The sequence below is a fragment of the Nelumbo nucifera genome, chromosome 3 (genome assembly GCF_055504915.1).
Source record: "Nelumbo nucifera cultivar China Antique chromosome 3, China Antique-T2T, whole genome shotgun sequence".
Taxonomy (NCBI): Eukaryota; Viridiplantae; Streptophyta; class Magnoliopsida; order Proteales; family Nelumbonaceae; genus Nelumbo; species Nelumbo nucifera.
The window spans coordinates 12,934,372-12,949,380 of record NC_142651.1 but is presented as its reverse complement, the minus strand read 5'-3'; the positions used below and the strand labels follow the sequence as shown (position 1 = coordinate 12,949,380).

The 15,009-nt window shown below is 41.2% G+C and overlaps 1 protein-coding gene across 1 annotated transcript; it reads left to right on the top strand.

Annotated features, from left to right (window-relative positions):
* The first annotated feature begins 218 nt into the window (after positions 1-218).
* On the top strand, positions 219-1,753 carry LOC104596607 (thioredoxin H2-like). Its single transcript, XM_010257866.3, has 3 exons — positions 219-830; positions 962-1,087; positions 1,224-1,753. The coding sequence occupies exons 1-3, from the start codon at positions 678-680 to the stop codon at positions 1,374-1,376; spliced, it is 432 nt and encodes a 143-aa protein (XP_010256168.1). The 5' UTR covers positions 219-677; the 3' UTR covers positions 1,377-1,753.
* Positions 1,754-15,009: the final 13,256 nt, after the last annotated feature.

Sequence of the window (15,009 nt, the reverse complement as noted above, 5' to 3'; positions counted from 1 at the left end):
TTGTGACGTTCGCAGCTTTAATGTGACGGGAAGAATCAAAACTCAACTAAGCGTGTGACTGTGCCTGTGTGGGCTAGATACAAATGGCCAAAGGGCTGAGCAAACACGATTCTTTTCCTCTCTCGTTCATGGAACCCGGTTAATAGATTTATTATATTATTTGAAATTTCTATTCTGATTCTAATTAATATTGTGTTTGGTGAACAGATAACAAGAATGAAGAATAATGCAGCACTAAGCTTTGAATTTAATCCCACAGAGGAAGCATTTATGCTACCATAATCTCTCTCTCCACTCTCCCTTCTTCTCAAATTTAAAAATAGTTCATGGGACGAAAGCAAAATCCACATCAATTAAAGAAAAAGGTCCCCGGCTTGATTCTTATGCTCCAAGTTTTTCGTTGTAACTTTCATCAATTAAAGAAAAGGACATCGCCACTGAGGCACTGACATTCGCGCCTATAAAGGGATCATCCCGCCCAGACGAACTCCAGCAAGCTTTTCTTCTATCTTACTTGCGATCGTCCCTTCGGCGCTGAGCGTCTGACGACTTTGGAGTTTGAATTTAGGAGTCAGAGAAGAATCAGGGAGAAGGAAGGGAGGTGGGTCGACATTTTGTATTTTGTTGAAGAAAGGAAGAAAGAGAGATCGATTCATCTTCAAAAAAAGAAAAAACAGATGGGTTCATCTTTCTCTGACATGCAAGATGTGTTCCCTGCCGGCAATGGTGGCAATAGTCCACTTTCATCGAAGGCGTCTCGCATCGTCGCATTCCATTCCACAAAACGATGGAAAGCTCACTTCGACTCCTGCAAAAATTCCACTAAGCTGGTAATTAAATCACCTAAACAAAAAAACAGTAAAACACGGTTCTCTCCCAGCTATTTATTTATGTATATGAATTAAATTTAAGCCTAATAGTTAGGGATCATCTCATGTTTTCTTTTTCCTCCCAACCGAAGATGGTGATCTATTTCACGGCGTCGTGGTGCGGGCCTTGTCGATCCATGGAACCAGCACTCGACGAGTTCGCTGCCAAATACACAGACGACGTGGAGTTCGTCAAGATCGATGTCGATGAATTAATGGTATTCTCTCTCACTCTTTCCCCTCTCCATTTCTGTTTTATTGAATGTTTCGATGGTGCATCTGAGCGTTGAATGGATAGATCATGGATGATCTGATCCTGTTTTTTTCTTGATTGTTTTAAATTCTGATCATCAGGGGGTGTCGGATGAATTTGGGGTGCATGCCATGCCAACCTTCATACTGATTAAACAGGGGAAAGAAGTTGACAAGGTTGTAGGTGCCAAGAAAGATGAACTGGAGAAGAAGATCCTCAAACACAGGGCCCAAGCCCATGTTCAGTCCTATTGAAGCCCATCTTATCTCACATGACCCAGCCCGTCACTCAATAAAGGAAATCAGTAGGACTGTAGGAGAAGAAGAGTTGCTTGTGTTTCGGCGTGTTTTGTTTTATTAATTTTTGGTTATTAATATAGAAATGTTACACGTACCCAAATAATATATATATATATAGAAATGTTATTTTTTTTACTCATTTTCGTCCAAGAAATTGTGGTTATAGTTTTTCTGTTTCTGCCCTGCATCACCCGCTGGTGAGTGAGCAGGAAGTTCACTTATTAGATCTATTACGTGATTTTAAGGCACAGTTTAGAAAGATTATAAATACAAATTTGTACAGTATAAAACCTTATATTGTACGTATTTGTGTTTGTAATCTTTTCAAACTGTAGTGTAAAACTATGTATTAATTTTGTATGTATTTATACTGTATATAGATGTATTTGTACTCCTTCCAAACTGAGTCTAAAGGTTTGAAGTAAAACCATTTGATGTAGAGCTCACGTTTTGCTATTGCAATGGTTTTAATTCTGGGCTAAAAAGTAAAATCAATGTTCAGGATCAAATCGGGCATTGATGCAGAAAAGGGAGAGGTTTATGCATCAGAGAGTTTGAGAGTTTGATAGATATTAAGCCATGTGTCAAACCGTTATGATGTAATATATATACAAAATATATAATTATATTTTGCTATAACATTTATTATTTTATTTTAGTTTTATTTTTTTAATATAAAAAAATGGATTTGAGGTCAAAAAAGACATTTTTCTTGCGAAAAAAATAGTAGTATATCACCTTATCATCACATAAATGGGGAAAAGTTATCCAAAAAAAAATACCCCAATTAGATAGCCATGCACAAAATTATGGCTTCCAAAAATTTGAAAAAAAACAGCCAATTTTCTGAAACCAGGTCTGGTTCACTGGCTTTCCAGTTAGACCAGGCGGTTGACAATTCTGGCCACTTTTTAACACATTCTAGTTTTTAGGATATGATCGAACCAGCCAGGGGTGGTCAGAATTCAACCAGTCTGATCAGCTGATCTGGCCCGGTTTCTTGCCTCAAACCATATTGTAACAAGTGGTTACTTCAATGTATGGTTGACTAAGGCTGTGATCTCACAAACCACAACGTAGCAAAAATAGATTGATGATCGGGCCACGTGGCATACCAATAAAATATTCTTTATTGTGTGAAAATGGGCATAATCTTATCAATTTTTTTTAATATATAACATATTTGCCTGTTTTTTTTTGTAAAAATATACTTGCCAGGTTAGGCTTTATATACTCGTATTTTAAATTAAATAAATTTAATATTTCCTCAATTCTTTGTGATTCTTTAAAGGCTTAATCATACTTTGAGTTTTCATAAATTGACTTAAAACATATCCTCCATCAATGAAAAGTTACATTTGAAGTCATTTAAAATTTTAAAAATTCTATTTTACCCTTGTAAATAAAAAAAATAAAAAAAGGGAAGGTAAGAAGCGAAAAAAAAAAAGATGGATAATAGAAGGGAGAGAGAGTATAGAAGACTAAAAATAGCTATTGGATTGGTTCAATGACTGTTCGGTGGGTGTGAAAGTCTTTTACCCTTTTTTTTCCATATAGAGGAACTAAGGCGGTTTTTGGCACCGTGTTCATGTTGTGGACGGGACCAAAACTGGTCCACGTTATATCATGGACCAGTCCCATCCACACCCCAATTTCTCATCCACGGAAAAATCTCGTGGTTAGGGACCATCCACACTTGATTTTTAATCCCCTACTTCACACATTTCCTCATAGGCTGAAACCCTATTGTCTGTTTCACATTTTAATATTTTTGTTAACAAAATGTTAATTATTTTACTTAATTTTTTATTTTTTTTAAATTGTAAAATTTTATCAATAAAATAATATTTAAAATATATTTTTTAAAATTTTAATTATTTTACTATTGTTTTTATAAAAAATTAATATTTAATGGTTAATATTAATTCATTGATGAATTTTTCAATATATTTATCATATAAAATGCAAAAAATTAGATAATTATGATTAAATGTGTAGATCAAGGTTTTCGAACCATCGTTGACCCAGGTGGTCGGACTGTTCGGCCCGGGAATCGTCCAGGCAAGCGGTTCCATTTTACCCCAAACTCGGTTTTTGGCCAAAAACCATTGAAAAAGTCAACAACCTATTGACCTGAGCAATCGAACCGTCAACCCGTCGACCTGTTCAACCCGTTCAATGGTTTTTTATTGTTTTTTATTTTTAATTAATTTTTAATTTGTTTGTTAGAACGGGCCATCCATTCGAACCAGACAATTAGACTGTCGACTTAGAAACCAGTGGCCATAAAGGTTCCATTTTCAGGTCATTTTTTTAAAAGTTGGTGTAGATCATTCATAAACATATATGAAATACATGAAATCAAAAAGTGTGGTGTGGACTGGTGTGGGTGTGGACTACCCTCATCAATGAGGAGTCTTTATTATAGGTGTTACAACCTCAGTCGAGCCCTCCCCAACTCATTTATGGCAAGATAACACTCGACCACGTAAGTCACACCTTAATTGCCTTTTGCTTTATGACTCCCGATATGCGGAGCTCTTATGCAATCCATTACTCTCAATTGCTCTTGTTTTTGAGACCTTGGCTTACTTGAGCCCTCGACTAACTTGATCATCAGAGTCCTCACCCGTGGGACTACATCCTAGGGACTCTAATGTCTTTTAACTATTCGCAGGTGGGACTCTCGGTCTCATCACCTCAGAAGTGATGAAGCTGCCCTTGCTAGGGTGAGCATTATTCGGTTAAAACAAAAAAACTGAACCGAAAATTTTAGTTTCAGTTTTTTGGTTCGGTTAATTTGTTTTTGGAAACTTTGGTTTTCGGTTCAAGTTTTCAGATTGGTTAACCAAAAAACCAAATTAACCAAAATTCATTATATAATATGTAATATATAACATATAATATATAATAGGATAAATCTCTTAAACTACCCTTACTGTTCACGAAATTGACAAACTGTACCCTTACTGTTTATATATTGTATTAAGCTACCCTTAAGTTTTCTGACAATTGATATTGCTGTTAAGTGCTAATGGAAGAAAACAAAATATCAAATTTACCCTTCACTATTCATTAATTTTACCATTACCCGATTGATGAAAAACCCCTGATTCCCAATTTTTTCAAAACGCCTATTAATTCTAGAGCAATTGTTCATCAGAAGAACAACAAAAGCCCCAAATTTGAAGCTCGCGAAGAAAAGCTCATATTCAGATGAGCTTTCAGATTTCAAAGCTCATATTCAGGAGAAAAGCTCGAAAAAAAAAAAAAAACAGAAGAACAACGGAAAACCCCATATTCAGATTTCAAAGCTTTATAATTTCTAAGTCATTACATCATCAATCAAAGAAGAAAAGCACAAAAAAAAGCAGAAGAACAACGGAAAGCCCATATTCAGATTTCAAAGCTTTCTAATTTCTAAGTCATTGCACCAATCAATGGATTAAATAAATAAATAAACAGAAGAACAACGGATGATTAAGAAAAAAAACAAAAAAGCTTTCTAATTTCAAAGCTTTCACTATCTTGATGATTAAAATTATAAAGCAAATCATAAAAATAAAACAATTTCTATAAAAATGAGTAGGACCGACAAAGGAAGAGAAATAGAAATTACAAATAGTACTCACTTTTCTGTAATCAACGATGACATACAAGCTTGCTTTTCTTTTCTTCTCTGTTTCATGTTCTTCTTCTGAGTTTGAAGTGGAAACAGGGCAGCTTTCATCAGTTGGGCGCATATGTGAGTTTTAATTTCGTTGTAAAGTATCTGATGGAGGATGATTTGGCCCGACCTATGAAACGATGACACGTGAATTTGACTCAGTACGAGCAACAACTCAGCATCATAGCCTAGTAACGGCTAAGTAACAGGCCTATAAAACAGCTCACTATATCATAGCTCGTTGAAGAAGGAGCTCGCTACAACACGAGCTCCGGGTTCCTCGAGCTACCCCGAAGGGGATTTTCCGAGGCTACCTTAGCTCGCGAGCTGGGGAAACCAACTCGCTCAAGCCCCTAAGCAGAAAAGTCATTAGAAGGGTAACCCTGAAGTATTCCTAAGCTCGCTACAAAATTGCTCGCAAGTGAGCAGCGCGAGCGTTTCTCAGGAAGCTTCTATCTGACAGACCGTACCGATCAAACTGCGCCACGTCCTAAGCTCGCTACAAAATAGCTCGCAAGTGAGCAGCGCGAGCGTTTCTCAGGAAGCTTCTATCTGACAGACCGTACCGATCAAACTGCGCCACGTCCCTTGACTGACGGCGCAGTCCCTGTCCTTTCGACAGTCTGCACCCACGTTTCTCAGTAGGCGGAGGCGTGCCTGCCCTTTGGAGACGTATCACCCATCCGAGCAAGGGGTACGTCGCAACGGCCACCTGCACAGCCCTGGTAGGTAACGGCTGTGGTAGGGGCCCAGTGGCGGTTACGCCCGATCTGACAAGAACGGCCCTATAAAAGCCCTTGAGGCAGAAGGGAAAAGGCTCTCTGAGACTTTTGAAGATTTCCGCACCCTCGTACTTGAAGGCGGAATCTATATTTGCTCGCGAGCTAATCTCTCGAGCACAGTGAAAAAGCGCGACCTACACTCTTAGCTTTCGCACTCTTCTTTTTCCTTCCCAAGCGTTCTGACTTAAGCATCGGAGTATTCCCACCGGGAATCCTTCTCTTCCATCTCCTCAGGTACCGTCCGTCGCCAACAAGGAGCCAGTCAGTTCGGAGAACGCTGAGGCCGATGCTCTGTCCCGGTTAGCCAGCACCAGCGACATCACCATGAGGACCGTGTACATAGAGAACCTGCCTTGGCCTAGCATTCTCGGGGGGGGGGGGGGGTTGGGGGCAGAGGAGGTCACTCCCATCGTTCAAGCAGAGTCGAGCTTGATTGACCCGCTCGCGAGCTTCCTGCTACACGGGACCCTCCCTGCGGACCGCAATGCCGCCAGAAGGGTAGAGCGTCAGGCGGCCAAATGTGTCATAATAGACGGACGACTGTACCGAAGATCCTATACGCTCCCCTACTTGTGCTGCCTGCGACCTTCCAAAGCCGAGCTCGTACTCCGCAACACTCATGAAGGCCTGTGTGGCGGACACTTGGTGGGCAAGGGCCCTTGCCCAAAAAGCACTATGACAAGGGTACTACTGGCCAACGATGAAAGCGGACGCTGTTGAGTTCGTCAGAAAGTGTAACAAATGCCAGAAGCACGCCAACATCCATCATCAGGCCGCTGTCGACCTCAAATACCTCACCAGCCCGTGGCCTTTCGCACAATGGGGTATCGACATACTTGGGTCGTTCCCAGCAGCGACAGGCCAGAGGAAGTTCTTAGTGGTAACAGTAGATTATTTCACCAAGTGGGTAGAAGTTGAACCCCTTGTAACAATTACAGCCCGAAACGTCCAAAACTTCTTTTGGAAGAACAAAGTGTGCCGCTTTGGTCTACCTCGAGTGTTAATCTCTGACAATGGCAAGCAGTTCGAAGACATAAAATTCCAGAACTGGTGTTAAGATATGGGAATACGACAGAATTTCACTTCGGTTGCACACCCTCAAACGAACGGACAAGCAGAGGTTACAAACAGAGCTATCCTTCGCGGACTGAAAGCACATCTAGATCGAGCTAAAGGACTGTGGGCAGACGAACTACCCAGCGTTTTATGGGCCTACCAAACTACAGAAAAGACCATCACAGGAGAAACTCCCTTCAACCTCACCTATGGCACTGAAGCAGTCATCCCAGTCGAGATTGAGATTCCCTCGTTACGACTAGAAACATACGACGACAAGGCAAATGAAGACGAGCTACGTACCAACCTCGACCTACTCGACGAAGTAAGGGACCTTGCATATATCAGAACTGCAGCTTACCAACAAAGAGTAGCCCGATACTATAATGCCAGGGTCAAGAAGCGGAACTTTCGCGTTGGCGACTTGGTCCTTCAGAAAGTTATGGTACCCGAACCTGGCGTTGGCAAGCTTGAACCGAATTGGGAAGAGCCTTACCGAGTGAAACGAGTTCTCGGGGAAGGAACATACGAGCTCGAGACCCTCGAAGGGAAACAAATACTTTGGGGATGGAATATTGTCAACTAAAGACAATATTACTTGTAACGACTGAGTAGACCACGAGTCACTCTCAAAGCCTAAGGGCCAAAATGCCGAGCTAACATGATCTCGGCGCAATAAGACCCAGTCGCCACTATGGCATGGACGAACTATTGAGTAGACCACGAGTCACTCTCAAAGCCTAAGGGCCAAAATGCCGAGCTAACATGATCTCGGCGCAATAAACACGTAACTTGGGCAAGCGTGGCACCATAGGGATGCCTTAAAACGTCAAAAGATGGCTCGGAACAACAATTGCCGAAGGGTCCTACTTCGAGTAAGTAGCTTTAAGTTACTTGAAACCATGAGGACATTGTGGCAAAAAGGAAAATTCATCACTACTTCAAAAAAAATACACAAAAGAAAAATAGCAAATGACAAAGCAATAATCGAGCTAAATAGCTCGGGAAAGTCTGACAGAAGGTGAAAGGGCACAACCGCCCAACAAAAGATCTTTTCAAGACTGGGTTTATGGCACCCGGGAAGCACCAGAAGTCTAGAAAAGCGCCGTCGAAGCCTTAGGGATCCGCCTCCTCGTCCTCATCCTCCGGAGAGTCAGTTTCTTCTTCCTCCGCCTGGTCCGCCGTTTCGGGAGACAGGCCCTTCATAGTGATGCCGTTGAGGTTGAGCCCGGAGAATTTCTTTCGGACCAACCACCGGTAGAGCTTGAACCCGGAGCGGTACGAAATTGAACCGTACTCTACCTGGAGGTCATGATATTCCTAGGAATCTTTGAAGTCCCAGACTGCCTTCTCTCGCTCGGCCTCCACCATGTTGTTGAAATTCCGAGTTCGATCCAACAGAGTGGACTCCAAATCCCGAACCTGTTAGCGAAGGAGCTCCCTCTCCGCTGCCACCCTTGACGACTCCTTGTAACGCGCGCTCTCTTCAGAAAGCCTGGCAATTTGCGCCTCCTGGTCTCGGATGAGCAGCTCTTGGGACTCGCTCCCCTTGCGAGTGTGAAGAAGCTCGCCCTGAGTCCGGCCGAGCTCACCTTAAAGCTTCTGAATGTTGGCCTTCTGGTTATGGGTGTCACAGGAGTGGACGTGCGTTTGGAGGGCCATGGCGTGTATGGCGGTGTTTACCTGCCAACAAGAGAAAAGAGTCAAAAGACAGCAAAAAAAAAGAAAGGAGGACAAAGGAAGATAGAAGGACCACTTACCACCATACAGTGAGAAGCAGTGAGCGCGGCAAGATCCCCAGGCTCCATCGCTCCCCACTTAGCGACCTCCTTGTTGCAAATCGCTCTCCGTTTCATCCTACGAGCCACGACGAAGTCGTTTACGCCCTCCCAGTTCCCCACTGGGAGCCGCGAATAGGGAAACGACCGAGAGGGACCCAGGGGGACTACCTCTTGCTGCGGGAGCTCACCCTCCTCGAGGCTGACCCTGCCGGCACCCCCTTCGGGTGGAGGCGGCGGAACTTCGAGCGGCGGAGAGGTGAAGCCCGGCTCGGCAGACCCGAACTCAGTACCCCCGGAAGGGGGAGTCTGGTCGGGGCACGACCTCTTTACTTTGCGCCTCTGGTTGCTTGACAGAAAGCGGCGCGAATCAACGCCAAACATGATGGCTGCCAAGAAGAAACCATAAAGTATCAGTTCGGTAAGAACAAAGTACATGTATATGCACAACACTGTGACAAGGTACTATGCGACCTAACGAGGCAACCTACCCGGGCTCAAGTCGGCCTGCACGAGCTTCTTCTCGATCAAGTAATCCGAACAGATGAAGCCAACCGATGCCCATGACATCATCGTTTTTTGAGTGTCGGGGTCCAGCTCGACCCCGGAGTCATGGATAGCACCCCTCCAAGAAGTAGGGAAGGGCCACCCCTCAGGGTTGCGGACCAAAAAATAATCCCACTTCCAGGCAGGAATTTTATTTGGAAGCTCATATAAGAGCTTGTAGCCACGGCGGGGAGAGAAGTAGTAGAGACGCCTCTCCGGTGGAGCCCCGGGAGTGACATTCTTTATACAAAGGATAGCGGAAAAAATGTCGAGGTTCAAGGGAATATAGTATTCACAACACAAGGATATAGTCCCAACCATGTTTCGAATGGCGTTGGGATGAAGCTGATTGATGGTGACGTTAAGTGGTTTAGCACCTCCACTATCAAGGGGTGCAGGGGGAGACGCAGGCCAGCCTCGAGCTGCTCCTGGTAGATAACTATCTCATTGGGACCATGCTCCCACGGAAAGTTACCGGTGGGAAGGTAGTAGATGAGGTCCCTGGGAAGGTGGAAATAGCTAATCAGAGACTTAAGTCTCCCCTCTGTCATGGAGGAAGGGCCAAAAGTGTCGGGCTCCCTTCCCCGGGAAGTGGAGACTCTGTCATCGGAGGTCTCCCGGGCCCCTGGGGCCCGTTCCCAAGCTCCCCCTGAGTTCGAGGGAGCATCATCATCCTGGTCACCGCCCCGATGATGAGTGTGGTACGGGTACCTAGACATGACTGATAGTAATCGAGACTCACCGAAAGGGACGAGACGAAGAGAACTGAGGAACTCGAGTAGACTTGACAGATGCGCGACCTCAGAATCCGAAAACAGCAACATGGCGTGAGGGAAAATGAGACCCAAAGGGCCCTTCTATTTATAGCCTCCACACCTCCGAATCAATGGCCCAGATTAAGGTAGATCCGACAGTTCGCAAGTGTACTGACCGCACGCCTTCTGAAAACCGAAAGGCGATTGGCTGCACGTCTCCCATGATTGAGGTAATGACGGATACACGACATCCGGAGTTAAGAGCCACTTTAACACGTTTTTAGAATTTGAAAAGTCAGAAAATCTCCTGATTCCCGCGAACGCATTTAATGTGAGTAGTCAATCAAGTTTAAATTTCGGTCAAATCAGTCCCTCATACTCCATGAACTCCTTGCGCTAAGGCAGCACTCTCAGCTCGAGGAGTGGGGGGCAATTGATGGAGGATGATTTGGCCCGACCTACGAAACGATGACACGTGGACTTGACTCAGCACGAGCAACAGCTCAGCATCATAGCCTAGTAACGGCTAAGTAACAAGCCTATAAAGCAACTCGCTATATCATAGCTCGCTGAAGAAGGAGCTCGATACAACACGAGCTTCGGGTTCCCCGAGCTACCCCTATGGGGATTTTCCGAGGCTACCTTAGCTCGCAAGCTGGGGAAACCAGCTCGCTCAAGCCCCTAAGCAGAAAAGTCATTAGAAGGGTAACCCTGAACTATTCCTAAGCTCGCTACAAAATTGCTTGCAAGTGAGCAGCGCGAGCGTTTCTCAGGAAGCTTCTATCTGACAGACGTACCGATCAAACTGTGCCACGTCCCTTGACTGACGGCGCAGTCCCTGTCCTTTCGATAGTCTACACCCACGTCTCTCAGCAGGCGGAGGCGTGCCTGCCCTTTGGAGACGTGTCACCCATCCGAGCAAGGGGTACATCGCAACGGCCACCTGCGCAGCCCTGGCAGGTAACGGCTGTGGGAGGGGCCCAGTGGTGGTTACGCCCGATCTGACAAGAACGCCCCTATAAAAGCCCTTGAGGCAGAAGGGAAAAGGCTCTCTGAGACTTTTGAAGATTTCCGTACCCTCGTACTTGAAGGCGGAATCTATATTTGCTCGCGAGCTAATCTCTCGAGCACAGTGAAAAAGCACGACCTACACTTTTAGCTTTCGCACTCTTCTTTTTCCTTCCCCAGCGTTCTGACTTAAGCATCGGAGTATTCCCACCGGGTATATCCCCGGGAATCCTTCTCTTCCATCTCCTTAGGTACCGTCCGTCGCCAACAAGGAGCCAGCCAGCAGCCAGCTAGGAGTATCCGGATTGTGCACCATTAGTATCTATTCAGTCATTTGATCCAATCTCTTTATTCTCTCAGAATCTTGAAATGGGTGTCTGAGAGTTGTGTTGTAGGGGTCTCTGGGGCTCTTAGCGATCCCACCGGCATTGTTGGTTCTTAATAATACCAAAATCACTGCCATCGCTGCAACTTCCAACAATGGTGATGAACAATAAGGATGTTTTAGGAATTTTAAAAAAATTACCATCCATGTGATGTCACATGTGAACAGAATGTGACAAAAAAATTACGGCAAGGGAGGTTTTAGACAATTGTCAAAAAACTTAAGGGTAGCTTTAGACAATATCTAAATAGTAAGGGTACAGTTTGTCAATTTCGCAAACATTAAGGATAGTTTAAGAGATTTACCCTATATAATATGCTATATAATTATATAGTATATTATAATGAAATTCAGTTTCATAATATATATTATAATATATATATATATGTTATAATATAGAATATTTTATGTATGTTAATGAAATTTGGTTTTAATTGAAATAATTGAAATTTTCGATTTCGATTGTCTTGATTTTCTTGTAATTTGGTCTTGGTTTGGTTTTTATTTTTTTTTATTTTGGTTTTTAAAATTTCAGTTTATATGGACACCCCTTACCCTCGCCCCCATCTTTGGCAGCATCATTAGAAAACAAGTAGTGTGAGACTCAAGAAGATGAAACTTTCCAATTGTCCATTCTAGAACGTTTCAGAGAGGTAGAATGGAGAAAGCAAAACAGATTGAAGCAAGGGAAAGAAAGTACCTGCAAGTACAAATGCTTCTCATCTTTGCACTCTGCAACTTTTTAGACATTTTTTCCATTGAGAGTAGCATGGAAGTTAGGATGCATAGATGGTTGAAGCTTGAAGTAACTCTTACTAATGCTCTACTCTAGCTTCTAGGAGAATCGAGTGTATACCAAGTTAATAATATAAAATTATAAATAGAAAAAAAAAAGAAACAAATGAGAAAGAGAGTACACTATGCTCACCACCCATATGCATTTGAAAATTTTAGGATATATTTTGAAAATTTGAAAGCAAATGAGGGATAAAAGAGTTACAAGGTATATTAAGTCTTTTTGAAAAACTTATGGTACATCTAAATCAATTTATGAAAACTCAAAATATCTTTGTATTTTACCCTAAATTTAAAGATGGAGGGATAAATTAACTAGTACTCATTGTGAGGATGCACCTCATGAATTGGGTTCAAGTTAATTAGCTATCCAACCACACCCATTTCATCATCATCATCATCCAACCATAACTATACTTAGAGTTGTAGAATGCGCTAACCCAGTCAAGTGATGCATGAACAATGCGTGAGGCCACCAGTAACCAAGAGAAACCCTTTGTTCTATAACTCCAAATCCTAGAGAGAGATGTTCATAGTTCTATTAACCGAAGCATGGGTCTATTTTTCAAACCAAAACAGTATCATCGGTTTTTAGAAAACATCAATCGGAATTGAACCAAAACCAATTGGTTAATTGACAATTTTTATATTGGCTTTTAACTAAAACCAAATCAATCGATTCGGTTAACCACATGATTCAATTTCACAGATTCAGTTCAATTTTTTGTTTTAATTTGATAATCACACGGGGAACGAGCGAGCAAGAGAGAGAGATGGCAATAAACAATGAGATCATTAAGCACTCCCATGAAGAAAGAGGAATTTAGGTTATAGGGAAAGGAAAGAAAAGCTGGAAAGGTAGGAAAACCTTTATAAATCTTATATTGATTTCTCTGTCTTTCCCTTTCTTTCCCAATCTTTTACTTCAAATCAAACATAGTTTAAGGTGAGAGAGAGGAATGACAATAAACAACAAGATCATTTAAGCACTGATCCCATGGGTCCCATGAGTGCATTTGTAGCCATTGATTTTCCATACCGTACATGTAGGCCATAAGACGCTTTAGTCAATTTACCTCAGATTCTTAGGTGTAGAGGGAGAATTGTTTTGACAGCAATCCAACTCTCTAGTGAATTCAGTAGCCGCAGCACACCAAAATCCCACGATTAACTTAGACAGAAGTGTTTGTTTACGGTAGTCCATGATTCCATGTTTTTTCACCGTGTCAAGCTCGGCCATTCCACACATCATATTCGGGAAAAAATATGGGGCTGTTTGGCATCGTTGCCATTTCCTGGAGCAATAGTGTCACATCAGCGCTACATCGGAAAAAATGGTGTTTTAGGAAACGGGCATTTGTTTGGAACCGTTTTTTTCATAAAAAAATGATGTTTCAAGCCTCACCTTGGAAATTGGAAATCATGGCTTGGAGCAATGCCAAATTTGACATTTCCTAGAGCTGCAACTCGTTGCCAACAGAGTAGTGATGTGGCAATGGATAATGGGTACCAGTGCTGAAAACATTTCATGGAGCAATGGTACCAAACAGAAAAAATTGTTGTTGCTCCACGAAACGTCCTACCTGGCAGCAACGATTCCAAACAAAAAAAAAGACAAATGGTGCCCCAAGCCATACATCAGTTGCAACTGCAGCATCGATGTATGAATAATTGCCGTGTGTGTGGGGTAGAACACTAATTGCTCTCAATATTTAAAAGAAAAAAAAATCACAAGAGGGATTAATGGATTGACATATTATACCCAGATTCCAACCATGGTTTAGCGGGACCCGTGTGATCTATTGAATTTGTTAAGTGAAAGCTAAATAATAAAAACATATAAGAATATACAGTTATTTTGTATTTTATATTTTTAAATAATTAATAATTTTATATATTATTTTTACTAGTTTTTTACAATACAAAAAAGACAATAATTAATTTCAGCTTGGGTTGTTCATCAAACTAATGAAATCAGCCAACTCTACCCAAGTTGGTCACTTTTCTATTATTTCTAGTCGGCTTTGATTCAACAATTTCCCAACCCGACCAGGTTGGATTAGTTTCGTTTTGACCATTTGTAAATCGATCAAAATCAAACAACCAAACAAAAGATCTTTATTAATATTTTATATTTTTAATACAGGAAAGTGGGAAAATTATCATATTTCTTAGTCTAAAATATTTTATACCATAAATTTAATTTTTAAATGCCATTATATTTTTTTTTAATCTAAATTTAATTTTTTACGTTTAAATCTTTTGAACCGACCAACCAAACAAAAAATCGATCCAAAACGCTACAACCCGAGTTAGTTTTCACAAATGGTCAATCGATTTCGAGTGACCAACTCCCCAACTTGACCGGGTCGATTTGGTTGGCCAAACAACCTACACCTATTGAAAATATATTGATAATGAAAATACAATAAATAACTAATAAAAATACAATAAATAGTTTAATGTCTAATAAATATTAATCAATAAATTATAACAAAAATAGAATAAGTACAATAAATTAAACTTAAAAAGTTAAATAACAGTAGTTTAAACTCCAATAAGTGTTGAAAATTTTCTATTAAAAAACAAAGCAAAAATAAATTTATACATAATTATTGAAAATATATTTATCACAAAAAAAATTATTATTACTGTAGATACAATTAATATTAATTTTAGTATAAATAAATATATATTAAGAAATTAAAGTTATTCTTAAAATATTAATTTTTTGAAATTTATTTTCTGGAATTATTAATTTATATAAGTACAATTATTTATTTACAATATTGTTTAGTTATTTAAATAATATCATT

Bases quoted from the DNA above. Each gene is read 5' to 3' on its own strand.
- LOC104596607 (XM_010257866.3), top strand. From the start codon at position 678: ATGGGTTCATCTTTCTCTGACATGCAAGATGTGTTCCCTGCCGGCAAT. The intron at 831-961 runs GTAATTAAATCA...TCCCAACCGAAG, and splicing joins GCAAAAATTCCACTAAGCTG to ATGGTGATCTATTTCACGGC. The intron at 1,088-1,223 runs GTATTCTCTCTC...TCTGATCATCAG, and splicing joins TCGATGTCGATGAATTAATG to GGGGTGTCGGATGAATTTGG.